Here is a 16,375-nt window from a genome sequence, read left to right on the forward strand (position 1 = left end):
TACCCCACAGAAGATGATTACACTCATTTCACACATACTTTCACCTTTCAATTATTGTATTTACCTGTTTATATATATATCTATATATATATATATATATATATATATATATATATATATATATATATATATATATATATATATATAATATCTCCAATGAAAAATGTCCAGGCGTTTTGTGTTTGATAATTCATTATTGCATTTTTGTAATATGTCGTATTCTGTATTATTGAAAGACGTTTATAGAAATACTACTTCTATAACTTGTAGTAAAATTCAATATGGCAATTTATTTGAGATCATCGTCATACTTATTAAGAGCAAATACAACGAGAGCTCTAAGGTTTATCAACAGTGATTTCTTTCTACCATCACAAGGATAATCATGTTGATCCGTGTTACACATTTTGTACAATCACGTTCGTTCCTTGAACCAAATAAAAAATTTCCCGTTGATATGTTTTTCCGTGTTTACGCATAAAATAAAAACGTATGGGAAATGGTATTAAAATTAGCTTCAAATGTCGGACTTTGATATCAATTAAAGTGCCAAACACAAAGCGTTCTCGGTTTGTATCTTGTTTTTTTCTCGTGTTCTATATATCGAAATTTTAAGTGTTAATGTTTATTTTCCATCACACTGCATGTGAGCTAAAGCATCATCCCATAACTACACATTTCGCCCCTCGCACGTTTTTCTGTTTAAAAGATACAACTATCAAGATTCATTGATGACCATGACACAACTCATGTTCTTGCCGTTCTTAAAATGTAGCTTTATGTTATGTTTGGATATATGTAACGTTACATCTTAAAAGGTATCAACAAACAACAAATGACCTATACAGTACTTCAACTTGTTTGCATAATAAGGAATATTGCAAATATTCAATATATTTACAATCCTCTTCAATACAATAACTGAAATCATTTTAGACATTAAATATTTACAATTGTTGTAATTGCTCGTTTTGTAATATGTTGGTCTTGTTCTATAAAACACTTTATATGATCAATGAATATAAATATAAAACAAATAAGTAAAGAACGAGCTTAAACATTCTGAATTCTGGATCAAGTTTGAAAGCATGATGTTGTGTATATTGTTTTCACAATGCAGTCTTAAGGCGTGTACAAGGATACACCGGAAGGCTATTAAGTTAGAAGCCAGAAGCGAACGGAAACTTATAATTTCCAACTGTGATTATTTGTACTAGATAGCGATGATTGCATGCACGCACGCTGACGTCAAAACATCTTAAAACCAAGAGGGGGGGGGGGGGGTCTCGTTCACAGAGCTCCAGTAGGGTTTAAAATAACTCTGAGGAAAATCAGGCCGTTATAATACATATTAATTGTGTGTAATCAAAGACGCGAAGGTACAAATAAAAGAAAAACAATTAAGTTCATTCGTTATCAACTAAATTGTGCGAATGCATAATTGAGAAAGTAATATTATCGTTGTTATTCAGACGTTTGTAAACAAACATTTATTCTAACATTGAGCCATGTTGTATTTCTGCTCTTAATAATTCTACAATACCGTTTCTATAGCAAACGATTGTTACGATAATAAGTGTTTATCTTTTGCTAGCCAGTGTTTATATTTGTTTTTAATTCTCATCAGAACTCACAGAAATATTATAATTATGTCTTATGCTACTGATAAGAATGTTTTACACTGACTGTATCATTTACGTTGTACAAATTAAATTCCCCAGTATTAACGTTGATTTTTTTAAAAAGTGCTTCAATGTATAATTTGCGGTTGATGTAAGAGTTATAATCACCCTAATAAGTTAAATATATGTCATTAAGATTGGACATACAGTGCAAATATGTTTACATGAAGAAGCATTAAACGTGACACATACTAAAACGATGCAATCATAAATTAGAACACAGCCATTTTAAGTAATCGACACAGATGGAATATTTCCACAGAGCAAAGTTATTTACTTGGCTTAGATAAGACACGTACGATCTTTTACCGACTAGAAAAAACTAACAAGACTTCAAACCAAATCATTTGAATTTGGCTTGCTTTTCACATAGCATTAATTGTTTGCGCATAGAGGAGTGCAAACATGGAACGACATGTTATAGGACTAGGTAAAAGCAAATGTATTAACTTTTCTTAATAAAATTAATATTTGTGATTAACCCCATGCTCATGTATTAATCGTTTTAAAAGAAGTTTTGCATCAGAAAATTAAGCTTTTACAATAATCGATAGTGACACACAATATTTTATTTAGATGCTTTATACTTTAGAAAATAATTGTTGAACTTCATATACCTTATCAGTTTAGATATTCTTGGTACTTTCCATCAACTCATTTAAATAACATACATGCGCCAAACATAAAATATGATTCAGTGAATTAAAATGTAGAGTCAGCGCTTGAAAACGGTCAATCGAATGCAGTTTGTGTTTAAACCGGGTAAAAGTTTGAACACATAATTGTGTAATTATTGTGTCAACTGAATCATGATGATATTCTGTAAAAAATGACTTTATTAACACCAGCGCAATCCGAATTTGACAGTGTTCAATATTATAAAATGGCGCGACTGCGCATGTGGAAAGCATGATGCATTTTTTATAGAAATTGAGATAAAAACAATGGTGTTGTCTACAAAACGTAGGCAGCAAGTTATTACTCTCGAAAACAATCAACTTAATATAAACTTGTTTTCCGTAAAAAAGTGATCATTATTTGTAATAGTATACTTATTTGGACACAAATGTAGAGATGTATTTGATGATGTGTAATCCGCATATTGATGCTATGTTTCAATCGGTTCTTTCAAAATCGACAAAAACACACACACGCGACGTTAATACAGTAAACTATTAATGTAAACGTCATATTTATAATGACTATTGAATACACTGTATTTCATAGCTCTTGATAGTAATAATGGCATATGCATAAATTGTGTCTGAATCAATGTAATTCGTTCGACATAATATTCATGTGTTTCGTTTAACGAATGGTAATGATGATTTTGTTTTTTCGTTTTTACAGCAGCCCTTCTGTTTCTGCTTGTGAGCGGCAGTGGTATGTTTTATTTCTTAAACGTATGTCTAGGTAGACGGTGAATATTTTATTTTAGTATTATGGCATCATGTGAAATGTGTTCCGGTCTTACCTAATCTCATCTTATATGTAAAACGTAGAATAAAAATTATAACAAAGAATGGTATTTTGATGGTGTAGTCACCAGCCTGTTTACTGCAGATTTGTTGAAATAATTTGACTAAAGGACAAACAATTATGTTTTATTCGGGTTGTTCGTTTGTATTACTTATGATGTTGATGAAAATGTTAACATACTTAGTTAATTGAAGACCGAATCTTAGTTTAATCTTAAATCTTATAGATTGAGCAGCGTTTGAAAAGCCCCGTTTCTTTCAAATTATTTCTAAAAAAAGTTATATCCACTTAAAATATTGCACAGTCAACGAACACGTAGAAGGAAAAACATTCAAGTAGATAATATAATAGAATACGCTGATGTTTTAATAATGTCGTATTCTATTTGTTATAATTAACAAACACAATTGGCAAGTTGTGCGTAATTTGTAGAAACGTTGTTAATGTTTTGATCCACCGATTTTAACTTTCTTTACAAATTATCATTACATTAAGGGAACCATTATATGTATGTGTTAACAAGATTCGCTGGAGTGCTACAGTTGCCATGGCATCCACGACATTACAACGTGCAGAAACATAACAACATGTGGAGCAAATCAGGCATGTTTTATTTCTGTGTTGATATGCATTACACAATGAATAACCTTATTTTACTTGTTTCCCAAAGATAATAGTTGAAATATAGTTAACTTGAGTGAGTATGAAGACATTGATTGCAGCAAATTGTTATCAAACATTTTCAATTTAATGTTGAGTTTTAAACATAACTAATATGGATAGTTTTGTCTGTCTGCTTGAAAAGAAATAAACACATAATTACTGAATTAAATGGTGGTCCTAATTTTAATTTAACATTAAGGTTACATATACAATATGTCATTTACCTTTTCCTGACAAAAATTTAAAAAGTCATTAATTTTATTCTGATTCTGGAATGCAATCTACGTCTCAAAGTTTTTGCTTTAATTAGTAGGAACCAATACTTAATACTGAGACATACTCAAAGACAACGTTATCAGTAACCTTGTTTGTGAGTGCGTGTTTATTTAAACGCTTACGCATCGTGCAATAGTATATTTGGGATTAAAGACAAAAAAGCGTGTGCATTTGAAATATGATAGTAACTAACGCATTTTGGACATTTTTACAATATTTACCTTTCTCTTTTTGAAAATATGTCGTCCTGTTCAATAAAAAACGTTATTTGAGTGTCACACTTATTATCATTTCTTTACGTTTAATTTGAATTACTTCTAGCAAACATCTTTCATGTCGACACATGATCGAACTGTTTTTAGAACGTTTTAATTTATATATTAAAATTTCTACATGAAGTTTCTGCTGAGTATCGATCATGTTTTCAACTACAAGACCAATAAACACGATTAACACATTCCAAACGCCAATAACGTGTGTTGTAAATTATAGATATCAAAGAAGTAGAAATGTGCAATCAAGACTTTAAAGGAAAGAACAGATGAAAAATTTGCCAAAACAACTTAAACGTCATTAAAACACATTTAAAAACAAAATCTATAATTTGTGTGTCTGTTTCTTCAAGATAAATTGAGTTACCAAAGTTTTGATACAATACATGTTGAACACTTATACTAAGTTCAGGCATCAATGAAGACAAAAGTTTAGTAGCCATGTCTGCGATTACAAAGTTTACTTATTTGATTAAAACGCTCTCCCATCATTTTCAAGTTTATTCAGAATTAAATACATAAAAATGTGCATTTTCGAAACGACGATTGCTCAGACATTGTAATAACATTTATTATTGAACTTATACATGAATTACATGTATACAATGTGTCTGTTGTAACTGACGCAAGGAGTTAAATCTATGTCATATTAGGCATGCTATCATCGCATGAGGGCTGATGCTTCCGGTAACGTTTTGGATGTGGGCTGTGTGGACCATACAGTAAGACAGCTTCATTCTTCCACAAATCTGCTTACACATGTATTTGAAACATTATATACACAGTAAGTATCTTCTTCATGTGCATTGTCGATATAATTGAACGGTATACGTCTTTAATATAAACTTTTCCTTAAATGCTCAGTACTGATTAAGTAAAGTGTGCATCAATCATTATAAACATTAATAACTTCTTTAAAGCTGTGTGTCAAGTCCGGAAGTATTTCAAGTCTCATAGGACGATCTCTGATACAACTCAGACAAACGTCATTCAACTGTTCAGAATGCTGTTCAACAGATAGATGCAACGACCAACTGTGCTCTCACAATTTACGTAAATATTTATCTTGTCATTATCTTAAAGTAAATATTTTTAAGTTCCGACAATTGTTTATTATCCATCGTTTCGCATTTTATATGTATATTGTGTGCATTTCAATATAAAAATAATGCTCATTTAAGACTATTTATTGTTATACTGAAAATTATAAGTATTAGTCCATAAAGAGCTCTAAAAAGCGTTTTTATACGCAAGTCACGTTAACAAAAAATATGTTTCTACTTACATGTTAACATGCTGAATGCCTGACTGCTTCACCTCTTTACTCACTCACTCACTTACTCACTTACTCCCTCAGTAGTTCACGCACTCATTCAACCACTCACTCAATTACTCATTGAAACACTTATTGCTCACTCATTCACTCACTCACTCACTCACTTTCTTCATAAAACGTATCAAAAATGTGTATCACAACTAGTTCACGTATTTAAAAACGATTAACCGATTTTATTTTCCATGGAGAAAGGATAAATGAGATCTTTGTTAATCCATCATACTTATCCAAAGGCTAACAGTTCGAAATTGTGTCATTCTTGAAATTTAACAAACGAAATATTAAGACCCAGTTAAATAAAATTATCACTCCTCAGAGGTCAAGTCTGCTGTTATGATCGAATAAACACAACTGAATTCTATACAGGCAATTATAAAAACATGCCATAAAATACACTACAATTAAACGAACGAATTATACAAAATCAACACCACTTAACGAACATCTTTTTGTAGCTTCCGCTTGTGTTGACGATGAGACCTGTGCTAAAATGAGTTCCCTTTTCGACGTCTGTACTGGTAACTACGAGCATGCTGCGATGGTTTGTCCTCGATTTTGTAACCTGTGCAATTTTAGTAAGTTGTCACTTAAATTTATAGCATCAAAGTACAGTAAAATTTAAATTGCGAATTTTAATTGTATATTACTTACTTATCATTCAGTATTTGTTTTGTAACAATTAACATTATATTACAACAGGTAACGGTAACTGGGCAGACTGGTCAAGTTGGTCATCTTGTACAATCACGTGTGGTAGCACCTCACAGACGAGGACCAGAACGTGTACTAATCCCCCGCCAGCAAACCATGGTAAAAACTGCATAGGGCCTTCCACTGACTACACGTCTTGTGTAAGAGACTCGTGCCCTGGTAAATACTGATATTATTAGTCATTAGGGTAAAAGTTTGTTTATGTTTACGTTATTATAAAAACACAGGTCACGTTGTTTCATCATGAAGTTGTAAATGTTTACCTATTGCTTTATCGCCTTGAGCCGAGTTTCACATTAAAGGGAAATGTTCGCAGATTATGGCATGTTTTGATATTTGACAATAAATGCTTTAAATTTATCAATGTAAACATTAGAACTAAAAAGCTTCAGTACTAAAAAAAATTAAATTAAAGACAGAAAAATAAATTATCAGATGGGCTCGAACCACTTACCCCTGGAATAAAAGTCAAACGCTGCAACCTACCGGCCATCCGTGCTCATACCGTACAAATTGTATTTTTATAGTTTATATAAAAAATACAGATATTGTTATAAAATATAACGATGAAAACAGAACTCTCAAAATTATTAAATCGTTTCGCTTTTGTAACGCTTTATAATTTCCAGGTTTTTAAATCGTCATAAAATGCATATAATGTCGGAAACATTTTTTTCAATTTTGTCAAATAACTAAACTGTGAAAATGTCCTTTTAACAAGGCAGTTTCGAGAATACCTTTTACTATGTAACAACAAATGAAACACACTGAATACAAGCATTGTATGTGTATTTATTACTTTTTACCAAAGTAAAACGACAGGTGGTGCATTCAAAAGCAGTGTCAATTTCCAAATAGCTCAATTTTCCTTTTGATTAGTGGTTATTTGATTAATTTCTATAAAGCTAGATTATCGATCCCTAAAGTGTTTGGACGTTATTTGCAATATAGTATGGCATGGATTGTTCCTGGTGATTTCGTGTTCAAGCTGTTCTTTAGGGAGCTCAGACTGGAGTAGAATTCAAGACTGTGCTTTTTCACTCTTGTTCATTGAACTGATAAATTCCCCCTCCCCGCATACAATGAGAAAATATAATTTGGCATTACGGTATTATAAAAAAATTGATGCATGTATAAGAACTTTGTCACATTTTATGTCTTGTCAGCCCTGGCACTGGTAGGCTTATTTGAACGAGTGAAGTCGATTTAGTACTGGTGTTCTAGTAGGCCCTATGGGTTTTTTAGCGAGGGTCCCAAATGTGTCATTGCCTATGAGCCTTACGGTGCTTAATCCTGCACTGGTTATAATAAAGTATTATTTTTAAGAACTGTTTGTGTTTTTTTTTTACATTTTAGACAACGAAATTGATATTTATACAAAAACGTTGTCTTTGTTTTAGAATGTGTTCGTCCAACATAAGATTTGCAATGATAATCTTTGTTTTGATTAACCCAACCATCAATACATTATATCTCTAACAGTCGACGGTGGTTGGGGTACATGGGCTACTTGGGGATCATGTTCGGCATCCTGTGGCGTAGCATTACAACACAGAACCAGATATTGCGACAACCCACCTCCTGCGAGGTTTGGAGATCACTGCTTTGGAGACTCTCTGGATTACCGAACATGTATACTTCAAGGATGCACAGGTGTAGTATTTACAGAGTACATATTCGTGCTTTACATGCGTGTATATAAGGGAAACAAAAACGTCCAGAAATGTTCATACATTATGCTTACCCATATATGCGTATATCCAAGGACAGGAGGCTATAATTAACAATATGGAAATACGACCATGCTTATGTGTTATATGTGAATAAATCGTTTTGTGAAATAATGTTCATTTATCTTATGGTATAATGACTTTAAATCTGATCACTTTGATTTATATGTTATATGTATTTGGTAAAATAAAAATATCATCAAGATGTACATATTTATAAAGTTAAATGTTAAAATACCATATAAGTATTAATATGATATACGCGTCCCTAAAGATGGTGGATGGACCACATGGACAAATTGGGGCACGTGCTCAGCCACGTGCGATGGAGGGTTTCATCAGCGCAGTCGCCAGTGCACTAATCCCCCAGCGTCTGTCAATGGCCACCAGTGTGATGGACCAAATGTTGACGTAGGAGCATGCAACACTCAGCAATGTCCGCAAACAGGTCATATATTGAACTATCTATATAAAAGTATTTTATACGTTCTATGTTATAGTTCAAGAAGGGGTATTCATATAAATCTGTTTGAGTGAAATAAGTTTCGAGTGTATATTAACTGTTTGATAAAAAACACTTGGTTTGGTAAACAGAGTATTCAAAATACAACTCCATATTTATTGTTTAGATGATTTAAATTATTTCATGAAAAAAATTGATATGTGTCACAGACACTCATGCCTAAACAACACGTGTTTGGGCACAGATAAATCCGTTTTATGTTCTACAGTGCACGCAAAGACTAAAAGCAACAATTAAGCTAATAATTGCACACTCGATTTTTTTGGTTTGAGAAAAACCTGCCAGGCATTTAGATGAATTGAAAACACACTAAATATCGCTTAACTGTGAAAGTTTTAGCTTGATTAACCCTTCAATAAAAGAGGAATTGAAAACAAACAATTTTGTGAGAATAAAGTCCAAACAACAGCAAAAATCGTCATAATTATGTCAAAACTCGTCGAAGCTAACATCACTTCCTTTACGAATATATACATAAGAGGTATATCAACTTTTAAAGATTAATCGACAAAATTTGGGCTATACATGTATATTGCATAGTAGAAAAAAGACAAAATGCTAGAACTCTGAAACAGTTTGTGAAAGCCAGGATTATTTTCATAGCTATTAACGCCATTCAACTGATAAAGCGAGATTCACCAAGTTGTTAAATATGTGTTAAACAGACAAAATGTTGAGACTATAGATTGTATATTGGAAAAACAGACATATGGCCTTAAATCTGCATTAAGCCGTCGCAGCTTGAATTTCTTCTTTTAAGATCATCTGTACATAGAGGTTATACAACTATAGAAGTGTGAGCGAGATCCACCCTGTAATTAAAGCGCTAAAAGTGGACAGATCGTTGCAATAATTAGATTCCTTACGTGTTGTTGTTGCTAATAAATGTTTTCCAACTTCTGAATATATATAAATCGTATCCAAATAATAATGTTTATTAACCAAATAAAATAAACACACACAGAAAAACAGACGTACATGTACTTGCCCATGAAAATAGTTAGGTTTAATATATAGAGAATAACAGGGACTGTTTGATCGTTTTGTAATATATCAGGCAAGGCGTAAAATAATATAACAGTTAGGCTTGCCGAGCCGTTATTTTATTCGTTCCGAGCCTGATATATTACAAAAAGATCAGGCAGTAACCTGCTTTTCTGTTTATCATACCTCTACGTCCCCGAATTAAAGAAATAATGACAAAATCGCTAAAAGGTTGCATTTGTAGCGGGAAAGAATATGATTTGTGTCGTTTGATGTGTTAATAATGACGTCATTGCACTTGCGCTTAATATTTGCAAAACATGTTTCTTGCTGTTTGTGCTGCATTTTGTGTTTAAAATATATTACATCTTAGTCTCAAAGTTTTTGTTTTGTTTAATCTGATTCGATTTTACTAAAATGATTACTTTATAGTTGATTCCGAGTAATATGACCTACCTCCAATCATCGACTGATATAAGAACTTCCTGTTGAACTGATATAAAAAATATATCATGCAACGTTAAACTTATATCAAGCAGATATCAATGCAGCGGTATGATAAATATGTATATTTCGCTTTCCTTTAAATTGACAGATTACGGTAAAGCAATAATACATAGTTTTGATATTCGACACTATGTTTTACATCTGAGAAATTGTGTTTATTTGTTTCAATTTTATTAATCTGAGAATAGATTTAACAAATAAATTTGATAAAACAATTATGTTATCTCTTAGATGTTAATATTTTAAAATGAAAAGGTTAACAAGCCATTCTACTATATACATATTATACTCATTGCATAAGATGGTGGATGGACCACGTGGACAAGTTGGGGCACGTGCTCAGCCTCGTGCGATGGAGGGTTTCATCAGCGCAGTCGCCAGTGTACTAATCCTCCAGCATCTGCTTATGGCCACCAGTGTGATGGTCCAAATGTTGACGTAGGAGCATGCAACACTCAGCAATGTCCGCAAACAGGTCATGTATTGAACTATCTATATAATTGTTTTATTCGTTTATGTTATCATGCAAGCACGGGTATTCATGGCAATAAAACATCATAAACACTAGATTGTGTATAACATAATTGTGAAATTAGAAACGGGTGTATATTAACTGTTTGGTCATAAAATGAAAACACTAGAGTTGGTGAACACAGTTTAAGTTTAAACGTGATTTACATTATTTCATGAAAAAATTAACATGACATATGTCACAGACACTCATGCCTTCACAGCACACGTGGACAAAAAGACTTCATTGCTTGGAGAAAAATCTGCCAAGCATTTGGACTATTTAAAAACACAGAATTTTAAGACTAAATATTACAATGTGAATAAAAACCAGACAAAGGGTCTAGATTCTACCAAAAGTTGAAGCAATCATTTACACATTACGAGCGTTTAAGTGTGAAAGTTTGAGTAAAATCAATCCCGTTATAAAAGAGCAATTTAAAACACAAAATTCTTGGAGTATTGAGTTCGAAAACACAGGGGCGTATTTAGGTGGGGGGCTAGGGGGCTAAAGCCCCCCCAGCTGGCTGGCTAGACACGATTTTTAATAAAAATGAGCCCCTTACAGTTTCAATCCACTTGTGTATTTCCTGTCATATGTCCCTAATTAAGCCATAAACAGCTGTCGATTTGTGTGATTTGCCCCCAGGCATGTGTACAGACGATCTAACCTTCGTCAGCTAAACGCTTCATTGACTGTAAGTAATAAACTGCGCTATTTGATTGGCTGAAGAAGATACATTCAACTAATGAAATTCATCCATACATTTAAGCTATAGATAAATGTTTACAAATGGCTGCCGCATGACACTTGTGAAAAACAATATTTCAATTTGTAGCAATTAAAGAGTTTAGACGAACGCAATGGACAATCATAATTATTTTTTCGGTAATATCTTTGATGAATTTAATTGGTATTAGCTCTTTAGAGTGATAATCCTTTTGAGTAACAAGTTATTGCCAGTGAAATTCAACTGCACACTTAATGAATGGCAATTATTTTTTTTTATTTTATTTTTTTACAAATCGGGCTAACTGCTTTGATGTACATTCATACTTTTTAAAATTAAAAAAGACTCAAAAATGAAGAATTACTTTGCTATATGAAACTAAATCATTTTCTTAAAGCGTTACAACATCGAGGCAGCAACACCCGAATTAAACTACACAGAAACCTAACGACTCCCTTTGTTAACACTTTTGTGAACGAAATGGACACCCGATTCAGTGATTTGCAGACTAAGGCAACCATGTGATTGAAGTTTATACCTGAACAAATGTGCGCCTCTCCTGTCAGTGCTAGTGACCTTGAATGGTTCATTGATGATCTCCCTTCCCCTCAGTCCCTCCCTGCTGAGTTGCACTTTATATGGCAGGCTAGGTGGAAAGGTGTACCCAACCCACCTAACCACCCTTCAGGGCTCTGTTGCACATTGTTATTCCCAGCTGTACCCCACCATTTACACTGTTTTGTCCATATCATGTGTATTCCCTGTTACATCATGCGAGTGTGAAATGAGTATCAGTGCCCAAGGACTTGTTAAGACAAAACTAATATCATCAATGGGTCAGAACAGGTTATCCGCTGTGTGCCTGCTTTTTATTCATAGGGACATGGACATAAACATTTTAATGTTGTACCTTAGTTGACCTAGTAGGATATCCAGCATGGTTAAATAGGAGGTCCACCCATCTTACTCTGTTAAAAAAGTTATGGATAAAGATAATGTCTCCCACCACTTAAGTGGTTTGAGAGACATTTGATTTACCCATGTGTGTCTGCCTGTCCGTGTGTCTGTCACACTTGATGTGTGAACTCAAGTTCTTATTTGTTTTACATGCACTTTTATCATGCAAAATGCTGATTAGATAGCAGGAAATCGCATTATTTCAAGGTGCCAATTAAAAAAAAAATTCGTCGACGGAAGGGGACACCCCTCCCGCCCCCCCTCTAAAAAATTTCTGGATACGCCTCTGCGAAAACAGAACGCCATTAGTATGTCGAATGTCGTCGAAGCCAACAGCTATTTCTAAACGATAATATACACGTAGAGGTATTTCAAATTTGATAGATCGATCGACACAGTTGGGACTATATATTACGAAGTGGGAAAAACGACAAATGCCTTAATTCTGACAAATCGTGTACAAGCTAAGATTCTTGTGTTAATTATCAACGCCATTAAACTGATATTTTTAGCGAGATATACCCAGTTATTAAAGATGAGTTTTAAGTCTATACGTATCGTTGTTGCTAATAAATAAGGTTTTCCAACTTTTTATTATAAGTTAACAATATACAAGTAACAAGATGTTTTCTTTTCAAAACATTTATAAAAAAAAATCGGAAAAAGGCGTTTCCGTCACTGAAAATGGTTTTTAAAAACAACGTCTACGTATATTTCGATTCCCGTTAAATTCATAGATTATTGTATAAGATTACTCAACTCCTGGTCCCTAAGTTATTGTCTATTGACATATAATCAACGTCAATGTCTACAGATGGGGGTTGGACAGCATGGTCCTCGTGGAGCACGTGCCCATCCACAATATTGTGTGTTGGTGGAATTCATCAAAGATACCGAGAATGTTCCAACCCGAAACCTTCTGTGTATGGTCAGCAATGTCATGGAGTCAGTGTAGATACACAATCGTGCAATACATGCCAGTATGCAAACATTCAGAACTCTAGTAAGTTATCGTTGTGACTTTCACGTATGTATGCAAACTATGAATAGAGTGATTTCAGTTATACATCTGACAGAGTATTCGTTAGAATCATTTAATGAAAAATATGTACTCTAAAATTAGTTTAAGTCATCAACATGAGTTTCAACTTATCTTTCTTGTATTAATGTGATTGACATATGAATCGTAAGTTTCAAAAGATGTAAAAGAAGAGTTAAACAAATGCTTATAGTTATTTAAAATGGTTAGAAGAAAATGTAATTTAAGATGCCGCCTAAAAATCACTATTTGTTTTAACGTATTGCTATAGATTTACCGGTTTTATTTGCTTAATGGTAACAATGACCAATCATTCTTGTTTTGCTGATTAAGTCTCATAAGTTACTACTTTCAGTTCGTTTGAATAATGGGCGAGTTGAAGTATACTTGAACGGGGCATGGGGAACTGTGTGTGACGATTCATTTGATTCCAATAGCAATGCTGCTCGAGTTGTGTGTAGGCAGCTCGGACTACCATCGTTAATTGCAATATTGTTTGATATTTTATGAAGTTTAAATAATTTGTTGTTCAAATATCCCTAAATTTATTGTTGAAAAGATATCTAACTGACATGTAGATAATGTATGAAAATAAAATGATTAACGCGTATAAAAGTGTTTGAATTTGAGGCGAAAGTAGATACGTTTAACATGTGTGGGTTCAACGAGGTTCTTCTATCACATTTGTTGTTCTATCGAGCACTTTTATATGTCGTATTTGTTTGAAGACTTAAACATCACGTTTTGTATGAACATAAAATAATAAACGCGTATAAAAGTGTTTGAATAGAAGGCGAAATTAGATACGTTTAACATGAGTGGGTTCAACGAGGTTCTTCTATCACATTTGTTGTTCTATCGAGCACTTTTATATGTCGTATTTGTTTGAAGATTTAAACATCACGTTTTGACAATTCAAAATGTGTTAGAAGGTTTATCAACATTGGTATTTGTTTTCAGGTCCAATGCTCGTCCTATTGACCCGTTTGAAGGGCCTAGCTATATGTCCATCTTAATGGATGACGTTGTTTGTACCGGAAACGAAGCGTCATTGTTTGATTGCTCGCGTTATGCTGGTGCGCACAACTGCCAGCACAGTGAAGATGCTGGTGTATACTGTGAATAACTTACAATATAATAAAAGTGTGTTCGTTATTCATGTATCAATTATGAACAATAAATTAAATGCATCACAACCCAATAAAATGTGTGAACTGTTCCAAGTATGTCGTCGTATTTCAACTATCATATGAGATTGAGATGATTACATCACATAGCAAAATTTAATGGAAACTGGTCATGTGGCATTTAGAGGCGGGTTAGACTAAGTTAATAATGTTCGATTAAGTGCTATTGTGTTTTAAGCAACAGTCCAGATTTATGTTATTAATATAAGTATATAGACAGTCTGCATATACTTGTTTTAGTATAGGCACCTGGTACAAAATTTAACGAAATATGTGTTGCTTGTTTTATGCACACCCATCCTCTCAGATGCAAAAACATTTACTTAACTTTTAGCTTTACTATACCGTTATATATGTTAAAGTCTTAAGTTTCCTTTATACAAAATCCCTAGTACGAAATTTATATTCTGCCAAATTTTCAGATGTCGCTTCTGAAACACATGTTGAATATAACGTCTGAGTTTAAAAAAGTTATTACTGCTTACCTTACCGAAGATTTTTGATTGATTTTAATACGTGTTTATATACTTTGCTCGATAAATCGTCTATTTGATATGATGAATGCACTGCTTCATATGTCCACTGTATGGTAAATAGTCTTCCACTCGCTTTCTAAAAAAATCTAAAGCCTTATTTAGACAGTAATGAAATGAAAGCATATATGGTACTGAACTCGTTTTAAAAATGTGTTTACAATATCTTCAAAAGCTAATTGCCTTGAAGCAAATTACAAACGGATACCGAATATGGTAATGATAATACGGAACCCTATTCATACTCCAGAAAGTGCGACGCAGAATGAATAAGTTAGAGCCTTAGTAATGTTCATCTTGGCATATTTTGTGTAAAATCATTTTCATATTTTTTTAAGTTGTAACATTAATAACATTATTAAGGTTTTTCTTATTCCAGTTACACTCACCCGACCCTTGATCTCTTGAAAAATACGAACGGTTTTTATTTATTGTGTAATGGTACCTTATACGCATGCCATTGTTTTAACAATGTTAAGAACTGAGAAAGCGCCGGCTCCAGCTGTATACTATGTACTTGTATAGTTTGTTCAGTGCTTCGGGACAACAAATACGGATGCACAAAGAAAGTAATGACATTCAGACATTAAAAAGCTTAAGCTAAACGTTTTAATTATAGTTTAATTGATACTTTTTTCATTACTTTTCAATTTGCTTTTTGAGTAATCGTAGGAACACATTTTGCAAACAAATGAACTGAAACAAAGACGGACAGACGGTCGAACAAACACGGAAGGAAGCTATAGTAACATACGATGAAAATATAGGCAAATACCAATTAATCACTTCAATAACAAACAACACCGTATGAGTATTTGCTATAACATGCTATCTGGTGAAGTAGCGGTGTCTTCTGTTCATTCTAGTCGTGAATATCTTTGCATAACATAGCATCATGGCCATCAAAATCGCCGTGAACAATGTGTTTAATAGTCGATTTAAACTTGTGATATAACGTACTTGCATCCACATATTATTAATTGTAAGCGATTTGTGAGGTTCAATGTCAATTAGACAGCACCTTCAAAATTACGATAACACCACCCCAACTCAAAAGAATACGTTTGATAAAAAAAGCATACGACAAAACCTCTCAGTGTACAAATACGATGTTAACTGGTTTCCATTTGGGCGGTTCGTCTGAGAATTAGTACTACATAAGTGAATTTTATTACTTGCAAGTTTAGATAGAAACTTCTTTGCATCTTGTCGCTTTTCTAGAATCGAAGAATTTACTTTGTTCTTACTGATGTAC

The 16,375-nt window shown here is 33.1% G+C and overlaps 1 protein-coding gene across 6 annotated transcripts; it reads left to right on the top strand.

Annotated features, from left to right (window-relative positions):
* Positions 1-1,984: 1,984 nt before the first annotated feature.
* LOC127875421 (coadhesin-like) lies at positions 1,985-14,619 on the top strand. 6 transcript variants are annotated; one of them, XR_008047403.1, is made up of 13 exons: positions 1,985-2,112; positions 3,033-3,065; positions 3,685-3,764; positions 5,026-5,094; positions 5,293-5,425; positions 6,164-6,283; positions 6,408-6,578; positions 7,902-8,072; positions 8,424-8,597; positions 10,465-10,638; positions 13,176-13,364; positions 13,756-14,069; positions 14,233-14,619. XR_008047403.1 is itself a non-coding variant. In XM_052420479.1 (13 exons), exons 1-13 carry the CDS (start codon positions 2,088-2,090, stop codon positions 14,414-14,416), a joined length of 1,497 nt encoding a protein of 498 aa, XP_052276439.1. In that variant the 5' UTR covers positions 1,985-2,087; the 3' UTR covers positions 14,417-14,619. The 6 variants fall into 6 exon arrangements, 5 of the variants coding, with proteins under 5 accessions (XP_052276439.1, XP_052276440.1, XP_052276441.1 ...); XM_052420479.1 differs by having other exon boundaries at positions 13,756-13,857; positions 14,361-14,619; XM_052420480.1 differs by having other exon boundaries at positions 13,756-13,853; positions 14,361-14,619.
* Positions 14,620-16,375: the final 1,756 nt, after the last annotated feature.

The sequence above is a fragment of the Dreissena polymorpha genome, chromosome 3 (assembly GCF_020536995.1).
Source record: "Dreissena polymorpha isolate Duluth1 chromosome 3, UMN_Dpol_1.0, whole genome shotgun sequence".
NCBI lineage: Eukaryota > Metazoa > Mollusca > Bivalvia > Myida > Dreissenidae > Dreissena > Dreissena polymorpha.

Bases quoted from the DNA above. Each gene is read 5' to 3' on its own strand.
- LOC127875421 (XM_052420479.1), top strand. From the start codon at position 2,088: ATGGAACGACATGTTATAGGACTAG. The intron at 2,113-3,032 runs GTAAAAGCAAAT...TCGTTTTTACAG, and splicing joins ACGACATGTTATAGGACTAG to CAGCCCTTCTGTTTCTGCTT. The intron at 5,426-6,163 runs GTAAATATTTAT...ATCTTTTTGTAG, and splicing joins ACTGTGCTCTCACAATTTAC to CTTCCGCTTGTGTTGACGAT.